The 26,072-nt window shown below is 50.5% G+C and overlaps 1 protein-coding gene and 2 pseudogenes across 3 annotated transcripts; 2 read left to right on the forward strand and 1 right to left on the reverse strand.

The window, feature by feature from the left end:
• Positions 1–9,492: 9,492 nt before the first annotated feature.
• On the forward strand, positions 9,493–11,218 carry LOC138996176 (nucleolar protein 14 pseudogene; annotated as a pseudogene).
• Positions 11,219–16,552: 5,334 nt separating this feature from the next.
• FCAMR (Fc alpha and mu receptor) lies at positions 16,553–25,869 on the forward strand. Of its 3 annotated transcripts, none has more exons than XM_070396229.1 (6): positions 16,553–16,674; positions 19,405–19,465; positions 21,289–21,633; positions 22,534–23,290; positions 24,159–24,277; positions 25,270–25,869. In XM_070396229.1, exons 1-6 carry the CDS (start codon positions 16,636–16,638, stop codon positions 25,437–25,439), a joined length of 1,491 nt encoding a protein of 496 aa, XP_070252330.1. In that variant the 5' UTR covers positions 16,553–16,635; the 3' UTR covers positions 25,440–25,869. The 3 variants fall into 3 exon arrangements, with proteins under 3 accessions (XP_070252330.1, XP_070252329.1, XP_070252331.1); XM_070396228.1 differs by having other exon boundaries at positions 24,170–24,277; XM_070396230.1 differs by lacking the exon at positions 24,159–24,277.
• On the reverse strand, positions 24,667–24,809 carry LOC138996502 (small nucleolar RNA SNORA48; annotated as a pseudogene).
• Positions 25,870–26,072: the final 203 nt, after the last annotated feature.

Genomic DNA, 26,072 nt, shown 5'->3' on the forward strand with positions numbered 1-26,072 from the left:
CACACACACACACACACACACACACACACACAACCTGCACACAAATTGGAACTAAGTGCAGAAAAACAGGGCTAAAGTCATGTGCGTGAAAGAGAGGCTGGAAAGGAATAGCTACTGGGAACAAAGACATGAGAGGGCCCACTGTAGGAAACTCTCAGTCCACCAAAAGAGAAGTAGTATATCAACAAATCAGTGTGCCCCCCTCTCTGCCCCTTTAGCATCATTTCCCGTCCCTTTCCTTTGCTCCAGCCCTGCCCTGTGCCCACCTCCTTGGATACAGAGGAACCAGGACTCAACCAGACTTGATACTTCAATCTGGACAATGAAAGTGGGGCCATGGGACCTGGGCTCTGGGGAGGGGAGAAGAAAGTAGAAGAATCAGCTGAACTAGAAGGAAGGATTCTTGTCATTCTCTCCAAGGCTGAGGAGGGAAGGGAATGGGAGCGCATGTGAGGTGAACTGTGGTGGGATAAGAAGGGATGGCTCGCTCCCTCATCAAGAGCCACAGTGAGTGCCACTTTGCTTTCTCTCTGCATCCAGCAGGATTTGAAGAAGGCAGGTTGCTGACTGGACCCATCTTGTAGGGCTGTGCATGAGAAGGGGGCACGTAACCTATTCAAGGTTTGTGTGCCCTACATTTCAAAATGCCAAAATCTAAAACATCAGAGTTTGGAGTAAGGAAAGGTTTATTGATCTAGAAGGCACCAGCTCAAGAAGACAGAGGGACTTAAAGCTTCTACTAATCCATCTTAAGACAGTCTAGAATTCAGACTTCTTTTATGTCAAGAAAAGGGAGACTGGCAGGGCAAGAGGTGTATGACATCTGGGCACCAACAGAAATCCAAGGAAGAGTTTGAAATCTCTGAATTGTTTTGTTCCCATTTACCCTTGCTGATCCTAGTCTGTCTTGAGGCTCCTGCAAAGCTTTACCAAAAGCTCAAGCCTCCAGTAGAATTCTTCTAATAATTATCAAATCTATAGCAGGAAGCTATTTGCCTGAAGCCCATGGAAGAAATGCAGGCTGGAATTAAGATAGAGTTAGAGAGTGAGCATTTCATTCTGTTACAGGCCTGGTAAGCAGCCCAAAGGAGAATGTAATCTGATGGGGAGAAGAGAAGCAGGGCAGTAGACAGATTGAGCTGGGTTCTATGCATAGCCTTGAAGATCTTAGATGCAAGATGGAGACCTTGAGGCTGGTGTTGCCTCCTGGTAGAATGGCCTCACTGAAGGCTAAGAGGGCCTGAGGGTCCTTTATGGCATTCTCTTGTTCCAGTTCCAACTCTCTGGGCTGCTGTCAGCCATTGGTCAAAGCATCCTCCAGACACTTGTGCATACAAAACCCAGGAGGTGAGGAGAAAGGCAGACCCCACCAGAGTCAGCGGTCCCAGCTCCTCACGTGACTCTGTACTGGTCTGATGAAGTGGCCACCACACCCCCAGGCCTGGCCTTTGTCTTCCTGTCCGCCAGGGGCCCTTGGCCAGGTGTAGGCTATCTTCATTTTCTCCTTGGTTTAGCTGAGTTAAAGCTGGAATTATTTTCAAAGGATTTCACAGAAAGTATAAAAAAAGACAAAAATCCCTAAATAAGGAAGTATAAGAACCATGAAATACAAGAGTCTGTGGAGTTCAGATTCCTTATTCAAGTTCAGCCACAGACTAATGAGGCCGGCAAGAGTGTTAGTTCTGTGGCTTCATCAAAGAAAAAATAGTAATTAAAAAGAATAAAGTGGTAATAAATGCATACCCATCAATAATCACTTTAAATGTAAATGGATTAAATGCACCAATCAAAAGACATAGGATTGCTGAATGAATAAGAAAATAAGACCCATATATATGTTGTCTGCAAGAGACCCACCTCAAAATGACAGACACACAGAGGCTAAAAATAAAGAGATGGGAAAAGATATTTTATATAAATGGGAACACACAAAAAATGCTGGGGGTAGCAATACTCATATCAGACAAAATAGACGTTAAAACAAAGGCTATAAGAGACAAAGAAGGATATTACATAATGGTAAAGAAATCAACCCTACAAGAAGATATAACCCTTGTAAAAACCCAACATAGGAACACTTAAATATATAAAGCAAATATTGATAGACATGAAGGGAGACATCAATAGTAATACAGTCATAGTAAGGGACTGTAACACCCCATTGATATCAATGGATAAATTTTCTAGATAGAAAATCAACCAGAAAATAGCAGCCTTAAATAACACACTATCCAAATGGATTTAATTGATATTTTCAGAGCATTTCAGCCCAAAGCAGCAGAATATACTAGTACATTCTTTTCAAGTGCACATGAAACATTTTCCAGGATAAATTATATGTTAAAACACAAAACAAGTCTCAATAAATTTAAGAAGATTGAAATCATATCAAGAATTTTCTCTAACTGCAATGGTACAAAGCTAGAAATCAATTACAAGAAAAAACTAAAAAGCACACGAACACATCGAGGCTAAATAGCATGTTACTAAACAACTAATGGGTTAACAATGACCACCTTCTTACACCATATACAAGAATAAACCCCTACTGGATTAAAGATCTAAGTGTAAGACTCAAAACCATAAAACTCCTAGAAGAAAACATAGGCAGTAACTCTCTGACATTTACCTTAGCAAATGTTTTTTTTCTGATGTATCTTCTAATGTTGGGGTAGACTTTTCCGAAGCAAATACTGAGCTCACATATGAAGGATCTAAAGACAGTGGGCATTCCAGGCAGTGAAAATAGCAGGTGCAAAGGTCCTGAGGCAGGAAAGGACAGAACCCTTTCCACGGAATGTGAGCTTAGCTTGGGGAGCAGCGAGGACAGTGGGGCAAGGCGAGGCTGCTGTGGGCTGCTGTAGCACACGCAGAGCCTGTCCGGCCATGCTGAGGGCCTGGACTTGATGCCTAGCAGGGGACCGTTGGGAGTCTTAGGCCAGGGGAATGACATGATCAGGGCTGTGTTTTTGAAAGCTCACTCTGATTGCTATGTGAGGAATGGATGAAAGGGAGAAAGAGGGGATTAGGAGAGGGAAACTGAGTTTAAAAAGCACTGATGCCTTGAACACTCAGGATAAAGACCCAAGGTGCCTGGGCCTGAGAGCTGACTTCAGGAGGTGCTCGGAGAGCAGACGCAGCCTCCAGTCCTGAGCGCCCTCTCCTTCCTAAAGCACATTTGTCTGACCTACCGCCTCCTGTGTCGGCCACGCTTCCTTCTCAATGGACAGCCTGGGTTAGGGCACAGATGGGGAAAAAATGCAGCCACCACCCCATTCTGAAGTGCAGGCTAAGCCACAAACTGGTTTGAGCCCGTCGGTTCAGAGCTGGCTGCAAGGCAAGACCCACCTGGCCTGGCTCAGAGTGGCCTCTCTGCATTCCTGTGCCCACACTCCCCCCCCCCCCCCCCCCCCCCCCCCCCGGGGAGGCCAGGGCAGAGGCTGGGCCCTCCTCCACCCCTTCCTACCCAGACAGGTGGCAGCGGCCCAGCCTCCACTTACATAACCTGAGCCCAGGGCATTGCTCCAGTCTCTTGTTTGGGGCTGGGTGGCTTCTGGAGGCGGGATTAGTAGGAAGGTTCTGGATCGGAGATGGAAATAAGAACCAGTTTCTAGTCCCGGTAGCCCACTAAGCCCCCGTGGTCTACACTTTGGGCATATCCACAACCCAACACGACAGGCTCAGGTGGATCCCTCAACACTCACTGTTCAATAGTCTTTTCTCCTGTTGTGAGAAACGGGAGTGGCCATTGCCTGGGGCCAAGGGATGTTGATTTTAGACCTCTGCTCTGTCACCAACATAGGCAAATAAGACAACTTCTCTGGGCTTCGTTTTCTTCGCCTAGAAAATAAGAGAATGATCACTTGTGTTGAGAACACCTCACCGGGGAGAAAGATCAGAGGGGCGGTACTTAGAGAAGTTGGATCACAATACCATGTAGAAGTGTTAATAACAATATGAATGACAACAACAAGAATAGTAATAGTAACTTAGTCTGTCCTCATCTTTAGCTGCCAACGCACTGAGAATCCTTTAATAAAACTCCAACCAAAGGCTGAGGCTGCCCTCCTGGCCCCATGCACCACCCTCAAGGCTAGGACAGCCCCTCTCAGCCCCGCTAGGTTAGGGCAGCTTCCACATGGCACTGAGCATGCGGGCTAGACCACCTCTCTCTTAGCTGGGACACAGTTGTCCTGAAGTCCCATCTGGCTAAAGGAAGTGACAAAAGGTGGCAGGTTCAATCTTGGTCGGGGCACATACCCAGGTTGCAGGTTTGTTCACCTGCCAGGGGCTGTGAGAGGCAACCAATTGATGTTTCTCTCTCTCTCTCTCTAAAAAAAATTAAAAATAATATAAAAAGTAAGTACAAAGGTAGGGAGGGCAAGGCGCTGGAGGTCATTATCAGTTCAGAAATGGTAGTTGCAACTGCCCCAGGCAGGCAGGATTGAAACTGCCTCCTAAAATTGAGACGATTTGGTGCCCAGAGACCAGGTTAAAAGGAGAGAACTAAGGCCAACCAGAGCACAAAATACAAAGCAGCTACACGTGCCTTCCAAGTCCTGACCTCCCACTTCCCCACAAGGAGGCCCCTCTCTCCTAAGGTTTTTCATGGGTTTTCCATGCCTGACCTCCCTCCACCACTGCCCTTCCCGCCTTGGCACTGCAGGAACGCTCATGAAGTTAAGCCAAAGGAACGAAACTCTAAGAACGCACATATCTACGTCCAAGCCGAAGCAGCCAAGGCCACCAGGCACAAACCTGTCGTCTGACAAAATCACATTGATAGGCTCAGTGCACGGCGGGAGGGCGGGCGGGCATTCCAAAGGAACTTCAGAAGGAGGCTCAACAAGAGGGAAGAGCCTGAGGTGTAAGTTCCTACTGCACTTTTTTGAGGAAAGTCTCAGGGAATTGGGGTTCAGTTCTGAGTTCATTGCTGTTTCCAATGCAGGATGAAGACACAGGGATCCAATGAGGGATTGGATGCTGTCATGAGTAGACAGCCATTAGCAGGTGGGTCTCCCCAGCAATAGATGGGTAGAGCAGAGCAGCCTGGGAGTATCCCTGGTGAGAAAGCTGTGCTCACTCAGAGGGAGGCTCTTTCTTCTTGGTGACACTTCACATCTGCACCATGCCTATGAGAGAAGCAACGTTTCTGTTAATTTTGCAGCTGGTTTTGTCTGTGTCTGTCCTCCCAACCCGATTAAGGGCGGGGCTGCTTCTTTATTTCTCATTCTGAGCTGATTGTCAGTCTTTCACTTTGGGACAGAGCTGTGAGTCTTCCACCTGCCGCGTTGATTATAGGACCTCGGGTGGTATGTCTTTCTACCTGTCACCTATCTATCTGTGTCACATGATGATTAGGGACATGGCTCCTGCACTGGGGCTGCCTGGTTCCACCACTTGCTTATCTCTTCCATCTTTGGCAAGATGTGTATCATCTCGTCTCCCAGTTTCCTCATCTGTAAAGTAGGGAAAAGAAATAAGAGCACTTGCCTCACAGGATCGTTGTGGAGATTAATTAAAGAATGCAGGCGACGCTCTCAGACCAGTGCCTGGCCCTTAGTTATGTTCAATAAACATGGGTTCTTTTTCTTCTTATTTTTTTAATTTTAAAGGTAACCTAACTTCTGATTAAAGATGATGGATTTACTATACACATTTTCTTCTCTCCCTTCAAGTAATAATAGACTCCTCTAAGTAACAATAAAGAGTGAAACTGCGTGAACTCTGAGCAGTGAAGAGACCAGTAGAGAGATTTTCAGCAGATGAGAGAAGTTAATAAATATGTGGGGGAGGAGGTAAGTGAGACCAATGGAGGAGTGACAAATGGTGAAGCTGCGAGCAGAACCCAGGGCCTGGAGGAGAGAGTGACTAGGGAGACAGGCCAGAGCAGGGGCCGCCATGCCCTGCAGAGCCCAGGGGACTTGGGTCTGGGAAATGCCCCTTGGAGTGAAGCCAAGAGTGAGACATGGGCTTGAAAGAAGGGATTTGCTGAAACCCTGCTGCCCAAAGCTCGATACATGCAGGAGCCAAGCACCAACCTCCCAGGACAATGAAACAGCAACCCCAACCCCCAACAAACAAGACTCCCAGACAAAAACAATGAAGGGCCTTTTCCCTTGACAAATGGAATCGTCCCAGAGAAAATATACCTTCGAAGTGGCACTTAGACATCCCCCGTGTAACCACTCGCTCCCCAGCTCCCCAGGCTGAAGCAAGGTGAGTACAAGTTCACAGAACTCCCAGCCTCAGGCTTTAAAAAGTGAAGAGACAGCCAAGGACAACCAGATATCTTAGAGGAGCCTTTACCATGAGGGGTGAGGGGGGAGGGCAGGGGGCGGGAGGATTGTAAACAAACGGATAATTTAGACAGGAAGGAAAAATTTAAAATATTTAAATGAATGAATACCCTCAGCGATATTTATTAGAGCCATTAAAAAAGGCCACAAACTACTATTAAACGCTAAGTGTAAGGATAGGAAAAAGGGATTTAATTTTCAGAAATTAGGAAACATGCACATAGATGAGTATGTATATCTACATAGATCGATGACATATAGATAGACTGGAGATAGATGGAGAGAGCGTTGACACTCATTTTAAAGGATAATGTGTTCTGTTAAAGTAATACCACAGGCACCCGCTCACCTGCCCCCGCGCGAGCGTTAGCGGCTCCTCCGACATCTCTGGGGCCTTCCCTGACCCTCTCTCCCCCTCCCCCTCCCCCGAAGGTGACCCCAGCCCACATTCTGATCATGCCCTGGCTTTTCTTTGTGTTATCCACATATGCATCTGTCCCTAAGGCTTAAGCGATGCATTGTTTCGTTTTCTTTTTCTTTTTTAAAGATATTTTTATTGATTTCAGAGAGGAAGGGAGAGGGAGAGAGAGATAGAAACATCAATGATGAGAGAGAATCATTGATCGGCTGCCTCCTGCAAGCCTCCCACTGGAGATCGAGACTGCAACATCTCCTGGGAACTTGTTAGAAATGCAGATTCCCAGGCCCCGCCCCTGACCTTGGGAATCAGAAACTCTGGAGGTGGGGCCCAGGCCTCCCGGTGATCCTGATGCAGCGAAAGTTTGAGAACCACTGGGCTCAGCGAAGGCACAGAGAAGGCAGAGGCCGGCCTGCGTGGGTTGTGAGGGCACAGGCTCCCCTGGAGGGAAGAAGCCAGGTGGAGACTGATGGGAGCCCAGGTGGGAAGCACAGGAACCAGGGAGAATCTGTCTTATTAGAGGTAAAATAATCTAATGGTTTTCTCAAACAGCATGGCTGCTATTTACATATAGCAAACATAAAGGAAATGTGTGTGTTTTTCCCCAAGTCACCCATATTCTCCCCTCACCAGCACATCATCTAGCTTAATGTCGCCTTACGGTTCTGGACGAATGCACAGATAATGTGGACACGGTTATAATGACGTCGCGTGTGCCGTTCTGGGGTTGTTTGCTTCTCTTAGCGTTTGGTGGTGGGCCTTGGGGTACATTCACCAATGAGTTTGCATGCTTGCTGTGGTTTGTGCTGTTATCGTTTATAGCTGAGGCTGTGGTGCAGCAGAACCAAATAATAAAATCATCAAATAATGGGCTTTCCATTTCAAAAGCTGAGGCGCAGGCCAAAGACAAACACATTGAAGGTAAATAAACAGCCAGAACCAGTTTTCCTGACCTCAGAAATGTGATCGAGTGCGCTGAGCTGGGCAGGGCTGCGGAGGCAGAAGGAGGGTGCCTGTGAGCCCCCCCCTCCCCCCCCCCCCCGCCCCCACACAGGGCCTCCTGGGCAAGGCTGGGCCATCTTCCTGAGAAGAGCCTGCAGGAGTGACGGGTGTGGCTGAGGCCCCCACATGGAGCAGCAGTGGCTCTAGGTCCAGCTGAGACCTGAGGACCCAACCAACCTCTCACGGGCCCGGAGGCATTTGCTGATGAGTTGACCCTTGAACAACGCAGGGGTTTGGAGGGCAGACCCCGCAGTCAAAAATCTGCGTACACCTTTCGACTTCCCCCAGATCTTCAGTGGGCGCTCAGTGTCTGTGTGGGATTGGTTCCGGGACCCTGAAGGATACCCAAATCCACAAGTGCTTGTTGAGTCCCTCCTATAAAATGTGTAGCCCAGTGCCGTCGGCCGTATGCTGAAGTATCCATCTTATATAAAAACTGCTGTTTGAAATTCTAACCCTGATAGTATGGCTGCTGTCTTAAATAATAAGGAAAATAGACTACGCCCATTCCAGAGAGGCCATAAACTGTGCCCCAGACAGAGTTGTCAGTGCTGACACCCAGACACCAGGCCAGGCCTTGAGATATGGTCTCATGGCCCCTTCCCAGCACACAGGTCTTCTAAAACATTAAAACGGGCTGGGCTGCATATCTGGCGCTTTGGCCAGGCGGGTCATGCTGTGCTCTCTGTTCCTAGAACACATAGATAGGAAGGTAGTCACTATACTGGTACTGTACTGTGTAGGGAACAAATTGTGTAAACAAGGCTTTGTAACTAACTTCGTGGTTTTTGCAAATAAAAACGCTGTAACTCCTGTAGTTGGCACTGAAGTTCAGCCTCTGCTTCGGCAGGGTGCTGTAACTGTAGTCTCTGGCCAGCTTAATAAAGGCTCCTAAATTTTGATCTGAGTCCCTGGTGATTGTCTCCACAGGTCACCTCATTCCACTGCATCTGTGGATTCCCAACTGCAGATCAAAAATACCAGATTCACAAAGCCCATAGATGCGGAGGACGAATTATATACTTACTGAAACTTGGAAGGACCTGGAAAATGCTAAGTGAAATAAGCCAAATGGAGAAAGACAAATATCACATGATCTCACTTATTTGTGGAATTTAATGAACAAAATGAATTGACCAAAAAAATAAGATCCGAAGCAGGGAGGCATGGGACAGACGGACATGTCTCGTTGTGGGGTTGGGGGAACAAGAAGCGATAAACCAAATAACTTACCTACTTATATGCATAGCCATGGACACGGGCAATAGGGTAGTGAAGACCTGGGGGGGTGTGAGAGGTAGGGGCTGGGAGGAGGGGAGAATGAGGGAGAGATGAGAGTTATCTGTAACACTATCAACAATAAAAATACATTTAAAAATGAAAAGAAAGAAAAAAATCCATGGATAATTGGACCCTCGCCCTTCAAGCTTGTGTTGTTTAAGGGCCAACTGTATAAACTAGACGCACAGACTAGAAACTTCTGCATTAAGGGCCGGAGGACACACAGGTTCTGCAGGGACCAAGGACCAAAGAGGGGAGGAGTCAGCAGGCATCCCGGCGGGTGCCGGCGAGAGCAGGTAATGGCAAACTACCAGGCACAGGGCTTGGGAAAGCAAGTGCTGGCAGGAGGGCGTGACAAGACTGAATTGCCTGAGACTGCCAGGATCAGCCCCCGGAGCACACCGGGGGCAGGACACACAGGGTCCTGGGGCTTGAGAAAGAAAGTACATCTCGCTATAGAAAATCTAAGTTGCTATTTTGGCACAATTGGGTATGCAGGTAAGATTCATACACGCTACAACGGCACAAGGTTTCTTCATGTCTCGCAACAACCGTTATTATTGTAATTGACTGTATCCCCCTCAAGTGACTGTCCTGTGTTTTATGTAATCATTCTCCTACTGAGTCAAGCTGACGGCGGCCCGTTTTGGAGGCGGCGAGCTCCTTAGAAGACCTTGATAAAGGAGGTGGGGGAGAAACCAAAAGCACACAAGGAACTGATTGAAGAGCTCACTGTGAAGCCAAAGCAAGAGAAGAGGGAGAGACGAGTTTAAGGAGCAGATGCTCGGGGGAAGCTGGACCAAGACCAGAAAGAAGCCCGTTTCTCCTGGCCCCAGAGCACCTGAGTCAGAGATAAAAGGAGAAAACCCCAGGCCTGGTGCATATGACATGACAGGTCAGGAGCTTGGCTCTGAGATGAAGGCACGGCCCTGGAACGGTGGAAGCGGAAAAGGATGGGCAGGACCAGAGGCAGCTCAAGAGCCTGGAGGCTGAAGGACTCCGAAAAATTCTTGGAAAGGATGAGGATGAAAATATCAAGAAACCAAAACATATGTCAGCGGATGACTTAAGCGGTGGCTTCGGATTGGACAGGGATGGCAGGTGTTTGCTTTCTTACTGAGACGGGAAGGTGAACGTCAAGGAAGAGCAAAGCCGGGAAGACAGTGATGGGCAGGACGAGGAGGAAGGGGTGGGCGAGGGCGTCGCAGGGGACAGTGGCGGCTCAGAGAGCCCCTGGGACCTGGAATCTAAGGAAGGCGGTGAGGAGGAGAGTCAGAGGCCTAGGAGAGCAGCGGCAGACTCCTGGAAAAGGCCAACAGTGAGGGTGAGGAAGCTCGAGGAGCCGCCAGAACCGAGCTGCCCTATTCGTTGGCAGCTCCTGAGTCCCATAGGGAACTGAAATCTTTATCATCAGGAAAACCAGTGGCAGAGCAGCTTTCGGTGGTGGAGCAAATTCAGAAATACAACCACCCAAATCTCGCAGCCGGATACAAAACAACGATAGAACACTGGCCGGCTTCCTTTTGGAATATGTTGGAGATTTGGCTACAGATGACCCCCCAGGCCTCAGGGTAATGGGTAAATTGGTTGTGCAGTTCTATGCTTGTTGCCAGATGTTTCCTACAGTTCGTCCTCCGAGATGCCTCGCAGGAGATGGAAGGGGTGACTGAGGAGAAAGCCCAGAAACATTTCAGGGTTGGACGTGCTCATTTATTTGAATGTTGGGGGGATGCTGTCTTCAGCCTTGACTTCTGGCTCCCCATTGTGGCTCCTGCTCTGGTGTGTATGGCCAGAGGCTCCTGTGTCTCCAAGAGGCCATGAGGGATCTCTTGGTGTGCTGTGTGCTCCTGGACCACGTGTCTCTGTCTCAGAGGTTCGACCCTAGCTGACTAATTTTCTTCTTGAGGTTCTTTACATAGCGGCTCCAACCAAGCCAAGCCAAGCTCACGCTGTGATGCACCCTTTCAGAGCACGTGGGAAGAGCTGGGAGTTGCTCCTGGTGTGTGAGGAGGAGGCCATGGCATCATGGCTAAGGAGAAACCTCTCCCTGCACCGGCCAGGGGACTGGAGGCCCGGCCAGGGCTGTCTGGCTCAGGTAAAAAGCCGCGTGCTCATGTATGGCCCGTGGCCATTTTTCCATGGCGTGGTGAGGCCCCTGGAAATCCTCCTGACACCTGGCCCACTGCAGCTCGGGCTCCAGCAGCTGTCTGTAAGCTGAGGAACAGAAAAGGAAAACCCAGGGAAGTGCCGGCAGCCAGGGATCTGTGAGCAGAGCCAGCCGGTGCCACTGGTACTCGGCACCCCCTGCTGGTCAAGTCCTCAAGTTTGGAACAAAATAGGGAAGCAGGAAGGAGGAGCAAGAAAGGAAAAGGCTGACCCACAAACATAACTGTGAATTTAAAGGAGCCGTCCCGGAAACATTCCGCAAAACAACCAGCTCCCGGCTGGGATGCAGCTCTCCGAAGTCATGGAACGGATGCGGATGCGGAAAGAAAGGAACCGTGAAGCAGTCTGGCTTCACAGGAAGGTGAATGGCCGGCTCTGCAGAAGGAAAAGTTCAAAAAATAAATAGTTTTATAAATTTAAAAAGTAATCATTCCCCTAATGTGAACAATTAAGATCGTGTCTATTTACACCTGCTGTCCCACCACAATGATTAAAAGTGCCCCCTTTCACTTTAAAAAGTGTCCTAGTCTGAGTGATGGTACAGGGTCACTGGAGCCATGGCATCTTTCTGCCACAAGGTGGCAGCATCTTCTCACAGTTGAAAAAGTACCGCAGCTTGTGGGCGGTTCCAGTGTCTGTGGCAGAGAAAGGGGCCCCTGGGGTAACCCAGCACAGCTCTGCAAATAAAGCTAACACCGCGAGGGTGCCTTAAAATGCAAGGATTTGGGGGGGAGGGGGATCACCTGGTCCGTCCCCTGCTGTGGGACAGATGGCACGGCCGTACCGGCAGCTGTGAGAAGCTGGCCTCTCTCAGCTCGTAAAATCAGACTTGTTTCCAGCATTTTCGGGGACACCCTGGGAAGGACCCTGCTCCCAGCAGCTTCTGAGGTCAGGAGGTACAGACTGCTCAGGTGTGTCCAACAACTGTTTTCCAGGTGATACTTTGTCAGCTCTTTTCTTTTCTCTTTTGTCCCTGTTATTGGGTTGAATTTTGCCCCCAAAACATGCGGAGATGAGTGTGAGCTGAGGTCTTGGACAACATGCCCCTATGTTCTAGGAAATGAGCTAGGGTTCTGTACCCTGTGCTTTAACCAGCCGTGTGTGTGGACATAAACTACAGCGCTCTCCTGCCGCCTCCGAATGCCTGTTGTGTCTGGAGGGGTGTTAATGATGCTGGATTGCAGTCTTTACTATCGGCCACATGATGGCGGAGGTTGTCAAGCCTGCTAAGTGCCATTGGACAGCAGTCTTCTGTTATCCACAGGGGAATATGTTCCAAGACACCCCGTGGATGCCAGGAACCACAGAGAGTATCAAACTCTCTGTATATAATGTATTTTGCTACCCACACATACTTATGATAAAGCTTAATTTATAAAGTAGGCACGGTAAGAGATTAACAATAATAACTAATGATAGAAGAGAACATTTATAACAATATACTAGAATAAGAGTTATGTGAATGGGGCCTCTCTCTTGTCTCTCTCTCAAAATCTCTTATTGTACTGTACTCGCCCTTCCTCATCTATAATAATAAAAGGGTAATATGATAATTAGACCAGAAGTCCTTCCGGATGAAGCCGCGGCTGCAAGGGAAGCCCGGGTCCCAGGTGCCAGAGGGAAGCCGGTGCCAGCAGCCAGGGGAATGAAGACCTACTCTTGCACGAATTTCATGCATCGGGCCTCTAGTTTTGTCATAATGTGAGATGACACAATACCTAGGTGATGAGATAAAGTGAGGTGAGTGGCGTAGGCAAGGGACTTCGCGTTAGACTATTATGAGGGTTACTTGAACACAAGCACTTTGATACCTCGACAGTCCATGTAGTAACCAAGATGGCAGATACTAGGTGACTATTGGGAGAGAGTGTCTGTGGCGTGGAGACACTGGACACGGGGAGGATTCACGTCCCACCTACGATAGAGCAGGACAGTGCAAGATTTCATCACACTCCTCGGAATGGTGCGCAATTTAAAACGTATGAATTGACCCAGCTGGTGTGGCTCAGTGGTTAAGCATCGATTCATGAATCAGGGCACATGCCCAGGTTGTGGGCTGGATCCCCAGTAGGGGGCGTGCAGGAGGCAGCCGATTAATGATTCTCTCTCATCATTGATGTTTCTGTCTCTCTCTCCCTCTCCCTTCCTCTCTGAGATATATATATATAAAAGTATGAATTGTTTATTTCTGGAATTTTCCACTTAATCTTTTTAGACCACAATTGATTGCAGGTAACTGAACCTCGAAAAGTGAAATCATAGGTAATGGGGGCGGGAACGACTCTGAGTGATTATTTGTGCTGTACAAATACTTCCTTCTGATATCGTTTGGAGGAGTGACAAGTGTCGTAGTTACATTCTTCTAGGAGTTTCTAAATAAATGATCAAGACTTGTAGGACTTGTAGTAACCCAAGTGTCTTTAAACGGTGTTTTCTTCTGCATTTGGTATTCTGACCAGAGCTTTGGTCAGAGAATTGGGATGGGGGAGGGGGGTGCGTCTCTCCCGATAGAAAAAAGCTCAAATATGTGGGCAGAGTAAGCAGGAAACGTTGCAATGATGTATAAGGAGAATGTAAGCCTTGAGTGCCAGCCACATTGATGCATAATACGTCTCTGCACATTGCTCTTAATTTATTCACCAGGAAACATTTTGGAAAGAGAAGGGATCAATATGGATCGTTTTATACCACAAAGGGCTTTTCCTGCATTGGTTAGTTTTCCGCTTGCTGATTTTCACCCTTGTGTGTCCATTTAGCAGGTAAAATCCTTTGCTAAAACTGGGATGGGGAGTGGATAAAGCTTTTCCCAAGTCTGGCATTTGGTCAAAGTATTACTTAGCCGTTTCCTGGAGTCTGGAACCTGAAATCAGAAGATCACAGTGTCATGAGCCTTTGTAAAGAGGCCACCTGGCCCTGGCTGGCTTAACTCAGTGGACAGAGTGTCGGCCCTGGGACTGAAGGGTCCCCGGTTCGATTCCAGTCAAGAGCATGTACCTTGATTGCAGGCTTGAGCCCCAGGCCATGTGTGGGAGACAACCAATCGATGTGTCTTTCTCACATTGATGTTTCTCTCTGTGTCTCTCCCCATTCCTTCCACTCTTTCTAAAAATCAATGAAAAAATATCCTTGGGTGAGGATTAACAATAAAATAAAATAACATAAAATAAAATAGAGGCCACCTGAGGCTTTGTGTTGGGCAAAATGTGCCTCCAGGAGAAGAAGCCAGTGCAGTGTTATCGCCCTTAAAGCTCCAGGCTCAGCCGTCCAGGCTCGGGGACAAGGCCCTGGAAACTGGCCCAGTGCTCCACAACTACCTGGTGTTTTTTAGTAACTAAATAGTCTTCAAAGCGTCCAAAAGTAAGCAAAATAGAAAAGACAGCCTCAAGGGTGTAAAATGACTGCACTGTTTATAGGATATTACACATTTGATAGATACTTATTTTAATATACAAAATCAATTCAGACATGTCCCCAACAATTGATTTCTTTTTAATCTTTCAAATGCCAAAATAAGGAAATGGCAAAAGAACAAAGAAATGTAAGAAAGTGGCAGACTTCTGAACAGATGAAAGCCTTCAAAAGGACTTTTAAAAATATATATTTTTTTTATTGGTTTCAGAGAGGAAGGGAGAGGGAGAGAGAGAAACATCAACAATGAGAGAGAATCATTGATGGGCTGCCTTCTGCACGCCCCTCACTGGGGATCGAGCCCGCCACCACCTGGGCATGTGCCCTGACCAGGAATCGAACCGTTACTTCTTGGTTCATAGGTCGACGCTCACACCACCAAACCACGCCGGCAGGGCAAAAAGGACTTTTTTTTTTAAAGGTTTGATCATTACCAGACAGACACCAGCTTCCTGCTGCTGCAAGCTGAACTGTTACATTTTATCAGCTAATGTTTTCTGACTATCACACTTCTTCCCCATAATAACTTTATGAGGTAGGTGCTATCGCCTCTTGTTTTACAGATTAGGAAAACAAGGCTCAAGGAGGGTAAACAATCTGACTGTAATCACTTTCTCAGTAAAAAGGGAGGGTCGCTGCGATATTAACTTGGAGGGAGTCTGATTCCAAAGTCTAGTGATCAACCCATGGATCGATCAACCGAAACGCCAGGCGGCTCCCCGAGGAGCTGGGAGGGGGGCACCTCGCCAGGCGTTAAGCCTTCCTCCCCCTGCACAGGGTCATTCCGTCCTAGGACAGCCTCTGACGGGCCCTGCGCACTGCGCAAGCGCGCCTCGCTCAGGGGTTGCCGCTCATGGCGTAGCTGGGGCCTACTGTCCACGGGAGGCCGAGTGTTGGTGAAGATGCTGAGCTCCAGCCTGGGGCGCCCAGCCGAGCCCTGGGACAGTAGCACAGGCACCTGTGCGTGCTCCCGGGCACACACATGCATGAGACCACCTCGTCCCAGCCCAGGCGTCCTGGGCAATTGCTCCTTTACTTGCTTTCAGGAACCCCCACCCCCCACCCCAACCTGTCTTCCTACCTGGGTGGGGAAATGCATAGAGAGTACACGCCGTCACTGTGTTTATTCAAATTGTTCAGCAATGTACCCGCTCAAGTTCTTTTTCTTAAGGAAGAAGGGTCCTTCCTCGTTGGCCCAAGGGCGCCACATTGTCGGCGAGGTCCTGGTGAGAGCCCTTAACTCCAGTCTGCAGCACCTCCATCCCAGGAGCCCTTTGGCTGCTGAGGGCTTGGGCTGTGCCCGCCACTGAGAGGTCAGCTTAAAACCAGCAGAGCAGGCAGGTCACATCTTGTAGGAGACAAAACCCACCCATGACATCGTTCCAAGGGGAACTATTGGGGGATTTTTCAAGCGTGTCATCCAGCCAGACAAGCTACACTGAGTGTCCTCTTTCCACGAGGTCATCTCCCTGTGTGGGGCTTTGTCCAGGGCATGACTTAGTCACTGTCAGCGGGCAGCTGGACTGCAGTCAGTGACCCAAACGGCCTCTGCAGGGGAGTCCAAGGGGCCAGGTCAGCGCGAAGGCACCAGCTGCCCCCAGTCAGCCGGGGAATTCCTCTCCTGAATTTTCTCTCCTGCCCGGGGGTTGCATCACTTGCATGGGCTGGCTCAGCTGGGGCATCCTGACAGGTCTGGGACCCGGGACTGGAGGGGTGACAAGTGGTGGATGGCTATAACCAGTGTGTTTTCTTTGGAACGACTGTCACTGCTCCAGGAGAAGTTCTACAGAAATCAGGGACAGCGAGACCAAGGGCCTGGGACTGGCTCCCTCGTCATGGGATAAAACCCGAGGCCCAGGGCGAAGGGACTTGAGGGGAGGGTGGGGGTGAGGGCAGAGCTGCGCTTGCACCTCCATCCTTAGGGCTGCATCCGGCCACTTCCCAGCCCGTGCTGCCTCCTCGGTCTGCAGGTCTCAAGAGAAGCAGCTAGAAGAGGTCCAACCACCGGCATCTCAAAGAGAGAAAGAGGAAAGTGCAAGTGGACTTTATTTCTAGACCGAGATGGATGGAGAGGCCCCCGCCACTCCTGGAGGACAAAAGGTGAGATGAGGCTTTCTCCCCAGAGCTCGGGGTCTGGTCTCTGAGTGTGGAATGTGGGTGCCGAGCTGCAGTGGGTGGCTGTCAAGTGCTTTTCCCAGAGCAGCTGGGTCCCCCCGCCCCCCACACTCCCCCAAGAAGGCCAGGGAAGACTCTGGAGTTCAGGGCTCAGCCTCTCCTCCTCCCCCCTCCTCTTCTGCTCATTCCCACTCTCCCTCCCACCAGACCATGATTCCCTGGAGACCCCTTGCATCATGTAGAACCAACAAATGCTAGAAAGCCAAGGAAACTTGGAGATCCTGCAATCAGTGCTCTTCCTGTAGCAGCGGAGATGGAAGGCGCATTGCTCGAGGCCATTCCGTCAGCCACGGGCAAGGCGGACCCTCCTTAATCCTGGTTCTGTTCTGTTCGCTTCCATCTACACCGCACTGGCTCCCTCCTCCCTTGTGTTCTGTCCCCAGGACTGGGAGGATAGGAGAGAAGTGGCTCTCAGGAGGGCAGGATGGTGTGGGGGCCATACGCCAGCCTGTGCTGGAGGTGAGCTAGCTGCTCTTCCCGGCAGGACCGAGGGACAAGAGGGGCCCTGAGCATCCCTCGTCGCCTGAGAAGCCGTGCGCTGTCACAGGCCCGCGGCCCGCTGCTGAGCTGGGGCTCCCTGCCCAGGAGGAAGGTTGTTTGGAGGTCATTGGCAGGGTCCAAGACATGGTGCTGCGTTATCCTGCAGCCTCCAATCAAGGCTGATAACTGCCCAGGGACATTTAATCTCTACGCTGTGCTTCCTCATTGCCCCTCTGAGGCAGAGACGCGGCCCCACTGTGCCCCCGAAGAAATTGGCCCCAATGCGTGCAGCGTCAGCACTTAGCTCTTTAGGGAAACTGGGGGCCTGGTGCCAGCCTCGGAATGAGCCTGAGCTCGGAGAACATTAATCAAACAATGGACTAGGTGCGGGCACACCTGGGGGAGCCTCCAGGCCAGGGCAGGAAGCCGGAGCTCTGGGAGGCAGGGGAGGCCCAAGGCTGTGCCCAAGACAGGGGGGCTGCTGCGGGGAGGGCGCAGAGGGGACACAAGGAGCCCCTGGACTTCTCCAAATCTGACCACGCTCGGGGCTCTACCTGGATAGGCCGGCAGAGCCAAGCTGCCGTGACCATGTGCAGCTATAGGGCAAACCTAGGTTCTACTTTTCTCGTGTTCCCTCCTCTCTTTTTTCTTTCAACTCCCACCCTTCCTTTCCTCTCCCCCTGCTCTTATTTTCTCTGATTTACTTCCTGTCTCCTCTCCTCCATCCCCTTTTCTCCTCCTATAGCCTGTGTCCTGGACTGGCCAGTGACCTTGTGTAGCTCAGAGGTTCAGTTGGGGGAGGGAGGCAGGGGACTCCTGCCCATGGGCCAGACCGCTGGCTTGCAGAGCCTGTTCTTAGCATTGGTGTGGGATATGAGAGCAGGAAGGAGAAAACAATGGCTCTTTAGTTTGCCTTTTAAAAAAATCCTTACCCAAGGATATGCTCATTGATTCCAGAGAAAGGGAGAGGGGAGAGAGAGAGAGAGAGAGAGAGAGAGAGAGAGAGAATCATCAATCTGAGAGAGCACATCTATTGGCTGCTTTCCATATGTGCTCCACCCGCGGACTGAACCTGAAACCTATGGGTATGTGGGATGATGCTCTAACAACTGAGCCACACCAGCCAGGGCAGTTTGCCTTATTTGTTATCGGTAGGTCCCCGGAACTGCAGGCAGTAGATAGATTCAAAGACCAGATTTTTCATCAAAAAGCATCCATGAAAACCATGGAGGGTACAAAAGAAGTACCATGTGCACTGTCTTCTGAATGGGCAGGCACTAAGAGACCATTGCCATGCTCAGTATGGGGTCTATCAAGAGTGGTCAGGTCTTGTTCACAGCAGCTGCCCACACTGAGCTGGATCCCGCTTCAGAGCCTGGAGGTGGACAGACGAGGCCCAGCCCTGTCTGCAGGGAGCTCCCCAGGCCAGTGAGAGACACCACAGGGAAGATGGGTGCAAATGGGGGGACAGGGAGAGCTTTCTAGAAGCTGTGGAGAAGACACAGAATAAGACCCTCATGCAGACAATCCTGGGGCTGAGAGTTCATTTTTAATTCCTTGTTTCTGACCAGAGGCACACGATCAGCGGAGCAGAAAGTTTCCCATGAGGAATCTGTTCTACAAAAGAGAAGGGGACGGGAGAGGGGGGAGGTCGCTGCTCTGTACCAGGCACACTGTTGGCACTTCCAACGCAATCTCATTGGTGTCGTGTAACAACCCCAAGTGCACGCTCTCTTTCCCTTGTCCAGTTCCCACAGGGCCACTAAGGGTTAAACCTCCAGCATATAGTCTTTCCCCCTGAGCCATGCTCCCCGAACTCAGAGCTCCCCACACCCAGAGCTCCCCAAACCCAGAGCTCCCACTGCCAAGTGGGTGCAGAGGGTGGAATGCCACAGAAGGCCTTCCGCCTCTTCTGAACACAGAAACGGCCGAGCGGGGAAGTGGTAGCCTTGGTGGCAGTGGCCCAGGACAAGCATGCGTGCTTGGGCGTGTGAAGACGGAGTCCAGCTTTGCTCAGAGAGGGCGGCCCCTGTCCTGCTCTTAGAGATGTCCATCCGGCCCACACTGAGCAGATCGAGCCCCCAAAGCGAGAAGGTGCTGAACTCAGGTCCACTGCTGCTCACTCCAGTTCTTCGCTGCCTCCTCAGGCCTCTCCATTTACAGTGTTTTTTGCAGGTCGCTAACCAGAGGGCAGGATGGAAAATGCAGGTGGCCCTCATACTGTGCCTGCTGCAAGGTGAGTCCCAAACAGCCCAGAGGCAGAGCTTGCAAAGCCAGATCCGAGCCTTCCAGGCTGCGGAGACTCCTGTCGGGCACCTCGGTGGCAGGCAGTGCTCCCTCGGTAGTTAGGGCACCGCTGTGGCTTTCTCTCCTGGCATCCAAGCCCATGCAGCGGGCCCAGGGGGTGGTCAGATCTGGGCCCCGGGGGAGCGAGGAAGAAGGCACATGCCTGACTTAATAGCTTCCAGAATATTCGCTGTTCTGATGTTCCCTAATCTCTGCTCTCTTCCATTCAACGTAACGCCTGGAAGTCGGCTGCATTTGTAAGGTCAAGGTTCTAGGATGTGCAAAAAAAACTAGCACGGCTCTGTGACCACTTACTCTACAATAAGGCCCAGTACAAGAGAGTTAGAGTCTAATAAAAAAAAAAAACACCTAGGTAGATAAATAAAAATCGTGTCTATGCAAATACTTACTTAGTCGACATATATTTATGGAGAGCCTGCCATGTGCCAGGCACTAGGGACAAATGGATAAAAGGCAGAATCCCTTCCCTAAAGGCGCTGGCAGCGGGTGAGGTGAGGCTGGCCAGCTACATATCAGGCTCAGATGATGAATGGTGGTGGTGGGGTCCCAGGAGGCCAGCAGGAGAGGCAGTTCTCACAAGGAAGGGACTGCAGCCAGAGGCCTGGACAGAGGCAGCAGAGAAGGAAGCTGCTCTGGCCATTTGCATGTCCAGAGGGTACCAGAGCAGACCCCCACTGTCCCTCTCTCTGCTCTTCTCCATATCCACTCCCAGAGGGGCCTAAAAGAGCAGTTGGGGGTAGAGCAAAGCAAGAGACCCCCAAAGGTCCCCTTCCTCCACACAGGCCTCCAAACCTAACTGGGAGAAAGAAAGAGAAAAGCTTCAGTTGGGTCAGAGAGTGGAGGTGGGAACAGTCTTTGGACTGGACCGGTTCCATGATTTTACATATGCAACCAGTCTAGGCTGGGCTTTTCTTACCCAGGTGAGACTGTGAAAGCCACCGTGCGCGAAAGCATGCCTGAGATTGTCCCAAGGAGCAGAGAAGTCCACAGAGCGAGGATGAAGAGGCAGAAAGAGAAAGAATAAGCGTGGTTTCTGCTGGCACCGATCAAATTTAAGGCATTCAGTAAACAGGCCACATGCGGTGGTTCGCCTGGAGTTTACGCCTATTGCCAGAGCAGACGTAGTCACACTACCGGCCTCTGGGCCTCGCCGTGGCAGGTGGTTGTGACCGTTTCTACAAAAAGGTGGCCAGTGTGAACACGTTTGCAACCCCTGGTCTGGGGAGAGACCCGCCATGCCGCCCAGAATCCTTGTGTGTCAGTCCCCCTCCCCACGCCCAGCCCCCCTCCCTCATTTCAGCAGAAAGCACACTGATCTGTTCTTACTATTGAACATTTCTCTTTACATTTCATGCAAATACACCGCAGTCCTCTATCAGATGTCCCCTCTGCCCTCTTACGCGTGCTTAGATGGCAGCCTTTTAAACATCTGCATCGGAGCCCAGCGGAAGGAAGCCAGGCCCTGCTCAGTCTTGTGTGCGTTCGAACACCTGGCACATGAGGAGTGTGGGCTAAGTCATGGCTAAGGTGCTTCTTGTGAGCTCATCTCTCAGATAGGGCCTTGGATGTAGCTTCATGCTAGATCTTGAGACGACTCCTCGCCCGGGGGCTAAGTTCTGACGTTTCTATGTTGATTCTTCTTGTCTCACTTTGAAGGAGGCGTTTTCTCACCTGCCCCCTAACTCTACAGAGTGTGGAGCTGGATTGGACACGACACTCCGTCTCCTGAGACTTTGCTCTCTCTGCCTGCAGCTGCCAACGCGCTGAAGGGCCCGAGGCTGGTGTCTGGGGAGCCTGGGGGCGCTGTCACCATCCAGTGTCGTTACACCCCCACGTCCATCAACAGGCACCAGCGGAAGTACTGGTGCCGCCTGAGCCCCCTGACGTGGCTCTGCCACACCGTCGTGTCCACCAACCACTACACGCACGGGCGCTACAGCGGCCGCGTGGCCCTGGCGGACTTCCCGCACCGCGGCCTGTTTGTGGTGAGGCTGACCCAGCTGTCCCCGGAGGATGGGGGGTCCTACCGCTGTGGCATCGGAAACGGGAACGACATGCTGTTCTTGAGCATGAACCTGGCCGTCTCCGCAGGGATGGGTGAGTCAAGGTTGACGAAGCGGGTGCCAGGAAACAGGTGTAAGGGAAGGAAGGGGTCCCAGAGGGGGTGATGAGGGAAAGCTGGGGCGAGGCACGGACTTTGAGAAGAAGGCTTCATCTCCTAGGAAACCACCATCAGAAGGGAGGCAGATGTCAGGGAGAACTGCCCAACAGGATGCACGTTGGCCATCTCCCCCCCCTCTCCCCGCCCCCAACGCCCCATGTGTGGCCTGTACATTTAGGGAGAGTTCCAAGAAAGTAATGAATTGGATAATGTGGCTGCTTATACCCGTGGTGTCTCTGTTCAGATACGCAGAGCAGGTAGAATGGGCAGGACAGAGAATCAGGACCCAGCTCTTCCTAAGACAGCCCCTCAGCTGACACCTGACGCTACCAGGTCCGTGCCCTGAGTGGCGGGCCCTGGAGACTTGACCCTGAGCCAGGCACCCCGAGTCTGAGGAAGGCTGTGACCACCAGTCTACAGGAGAGATGGCGTATCAAGCCCATGGACTTCTTTTATTTATTAGGTGTCACTTGTGATCTAACCACCTGCTGAGACTGGTTGCTCCACTGTGACTGGACTTCTTTTTTTCTTATTTGATGACAGTATGTGCTGAGCTGTGGGCCTCTGGGAAACGGAGTAGTACGCAGGCCCCACCAGCTTGATTAGAGACTATGCGGGCAGAAAAGGGGAGACAGGACCATCAAATGTCAATATTTGCAACAGACTAGAGAATACATCTGGTTTTCCCAAATTTTAATTTTATTCAACAGATTGGCCAAAACCATATCACCTCGTGAGGTTGCATTGCATGTAGCGAACACCTGCAGCCTGGCATCCTTTGCTAAACCCTGTGGCCGCAGAGAGCCTTCCCATGTTTCCTTCTGCTCTTCACACAGGCTCTCCCAGTCCCAGCCCCAGAGCAACGTCAGCTGCCAGTGAGCTCGTCAGGAGATCCTTCAGAACAGCCTCTCCAGCGGCCAACAGATGGGCCCCAGGAACCACCCAGACTAGAGAAAGGCAGGGGACAGAATGGGGCAGAGCTGCTCTGACTCCAGAAACCAGCAAAAGAACAGCTTCAGCTAAGGGAATGCAAACCCCAGGAACCCCTGGGTTGGTAGCTGCAGGGACAGTTAGCCAGGTAGAGAGTTCCAGCTGGGCCACCATCCCTATTCCGGAGAGTCCGGCTTCAGCAGTCGGAGGGATGCCTGATACAGCGGAACGTAATTGGCTGTGGGGCACCAGGAGCTCAGCAACAAACAGAGCTGGGGCCAGAGAGGAGGGGAGAGAGACAACCATGGAGGCCAATAGGCCAAGAGAGGAAGCAGAAAGGGTCAGAATAGTCCTGGCTACAGACTGGACTGTCATAAAGACCACTGGGCCATCAACACTGGCCTCAGAAAAACAGGTGTGGGAAACCCGCCAAGAACCAAGCTTGGTTTCTACACCACAAGCCCTGGGCTCCATTGAAGGAACTACTGGAGCTGCAGGTGTGTGGGCCTGGGGGCCCACCAGCACAGAGATGTCATCTGCCGAAGGGAGCACTGAAGGGGACCTAGACATGCCTGCTGGAGGCAGTGGTCCCCAAACAGCACCAAGCCAGGACCTGGTAGCAGGACCCCTAAGACCCCCAGGCAGGGGGTCCTCCAAGAAGAGGTAAAGCCCCAGGCCCTTCTGTCGGTTGGGGTTCCACATCTGCCCTTTCCTCTGGCGCACCCCTCAGTGAGCTGACTCCTGTGTCCGTCTCCATCTACTCACTTCTTTCCTTCTGTAACCACAAGACAGTAAAGAGCAAGGGACAGAAAATCATCCATCCTCCCTCATTCGAGGTCCATGCTAGAAGAATCAGTATTTTCATGTGGTTTTCAAGAAAAATCTAAACAATGGAAACTTTGGGACTTTTAAATTTTATTTATTTATTTATTAGTTTTTATTGATTTTTTAGAAAGAGAGAAAAGGGGAGGGAGAGAGAGGGAGACATTGAGTGAGAGCAGAACATCGATCGGCTGCCTCCTGCACACCCCTTACCAGGGATCAAGGCCACAGCCCAGGCATGTGGCCTTGACTGGGAATTGAACCAGCAACTTCCCAGTGCATGGGACAAAGCCCAACCAACTGAGCCATACATGTTAGGGTGGTACTTTTTTTTAAAAGGTGGGAACAAAAGCTCTAGAGAGGAGGTGACTTGCTGAAACCACAAGGAAAGATTGCGGCAGAGCCAAATGCCAAGGTTGGATTCCCTGACTCTCACCCAATCCTCTTTCCCACTATAGCTCAGTAGAGGGGCCCACACAGGTGGGGGAGTGGGGAAAAGGAGTCAGGGCTCGGGAACCTGAAGACAGGGCTTCTGGTCCCAGTTCTGCTACTAACCTGCCATGGGAATGAGGACAGCCAACTCACCTTGGCCTCAGCTTCTCAACTATAAAATGAGGGTTGAGGGCCAAATGGCCTACAGCCTCTTAGTCAGCTCTAACCTCACACGTCTGGTGCTCTTCTCCTCCCCACCCTGCTACTTGCACCCCAGTGCTTCTCCAGAAGAGAAAAACATCTCTCGGATGCTGACTCCTGTCTCCACGGTGCTGTGCCCGCTCGCGCTTGTGGCTCTTGTTCTATTGCAAAGGAAGCTGCAGAGAAAGAGGACTTGTGAGTTGAGTTTAAGTAGCCCCAAGGGTGGGGAGGAGGGGGCTTGCTCCCATCTGACACCCTCAGGACAGGGTTGGGTCAAAGTTGGTGCCAGGACTTCTAGATGTAGAAATGGTGAGTTCTAGCCTGAGCCATTTAACCGTTCTTGGTCTTGGCTTCATATATCTATAATAATAAAAGCACAATCTGCTAATTAGACAGGACGACCTTCCGGATGAAGTGGGGCTGCAAGGGAAGCCTAGGTCCCGGGTGCCAGAGGGAAGTAGGTGCCGGCAGCGGCAGGGAGGAGGGGAAGGAAGGCCCACTCTTGCACGAATTTCATGCATCATGCCATATATATATATATATATATATATATATATATATATATATATAATTTATTTATTATTTTATGTGCCTCAGGCATGAAACAGCTCTGGCCACCAACACAGGCATCAAGCTAGGATGAACTAAGAACTGTACATCTGCTTTGCCCCTGATTGCTATAAGAGTAACACCACCAATCATGTCTCCTTGCCCATTGCCAGGGGTTTTGGCCTTTGTTTCTTTATCAAACAGGGAAATCATCTTTCACCTCATGTCTCAGTGGCATCCCAGAGCTTAAGGAGAAGCTCTTCTGAAGGTGGCAAGACCTATGCCAACTATAGGCGTATGAACCATATGAGCAACCCCAGCAGCAGATAGCAGGAATGCAGGGCTCAGATGTGGGACCAGACTACCTTTGCACCCTTGGCATGGCTCAGCTGAAAGCCTCTTACAGCAACATGCTCAGGTTTAAATATCCCTAAATGAGTTTAAACTCCATGGTGTTTAAATCTGGTGAAGAAAGGGTGAGATTTTTGGGGAGCGAGTGGAGGAAGCTAAGATTCTCAGACCCAATTTGTATCAACCTAAGGGCTCAAGACACTCTTGAAAGCTTGTGGTGGATGGGGGTGATTCTTGAGGAATCAAATTCAGTGCCCACTGCCCTCACAGTGTCTCTGTCTTTGCAGCTCAGGAGACAGAAAAGGCCCCAGGAGTCACCTTGATTCAGATGACATATTTGCTGGAGCTGAGCCTCCAGCCAGATCAGCTGCCCCATGTGGAGCGGAAGATACTCCAAGAGGGTTCTTCTCCTGCCTGTGCCACCATGAGGGTCCCAGAGAGGGACCCTGGACCCTGAGGAATGAAAGGATAACCAGGACCAAACACCATGACCCCTTCTCATCCTTCCTCCACCTGTACACAAGGAAGTGAATGGAGCTGGTGCTTTATTGGGGAAGCAAAGGCTGACCACCCTTGGCCTATAAAGGTCATGAACTGGCCACAGTCAAAGATGACAGTGTGACTCAAAAAAAGCTTCAAGAAAGGATTTATTAAACACTGGTGGAGGTCACCTAGGAAAAATGTGAAATTTCCATTCTTGGAGGTTTCAAAATGTAAGAGGTTTTCAATCAGTGTGAGGAATTACAAATGTTCAACCATCACATCTAGCCCATGCCAGTTGCCCTCTTTTCTGACATCTGTTAGCATTCAGCCTACTGCATACATTGAATTATATGCATGTATACTAGCCTTGCTTTCTCAAGTAAATTCTGAGTTCTTTTAGGGCAGTAATTGTGTTTTATCTCACGATGCCCCCAGAGAACTTCCATTCCAGTAGCCCCCCCCCCCCCCCTATAAATATTTGTGACTGAATGGCTGACTGCAAGGGCACAGGCTCAGTGGCCTCTGGGGATCCTACTCATGCAGATGCTCTGACTGTCCCTTCATTCAGGAGTGCCCTGGTGGTTTTTACATAGAGACCAAAAGGACA

This window comes from Myotis yumanensis, unplaced genomic scaffold (assembly GCF_028538775.1).
Source record: "Myotis yumanensis isolate MYYU_CA2020_CCGP unplaced genomic scaffold, mMyoYum1.0.hap1 SCAF_17, whole genome shotgun sequence".
Taxonomy (NCBI): Eukaryota; Metazoa; Chordata; class Mammalia; order Chiroptera; family Vespertilionidae; genus Myotis; species Myotis yumanensis.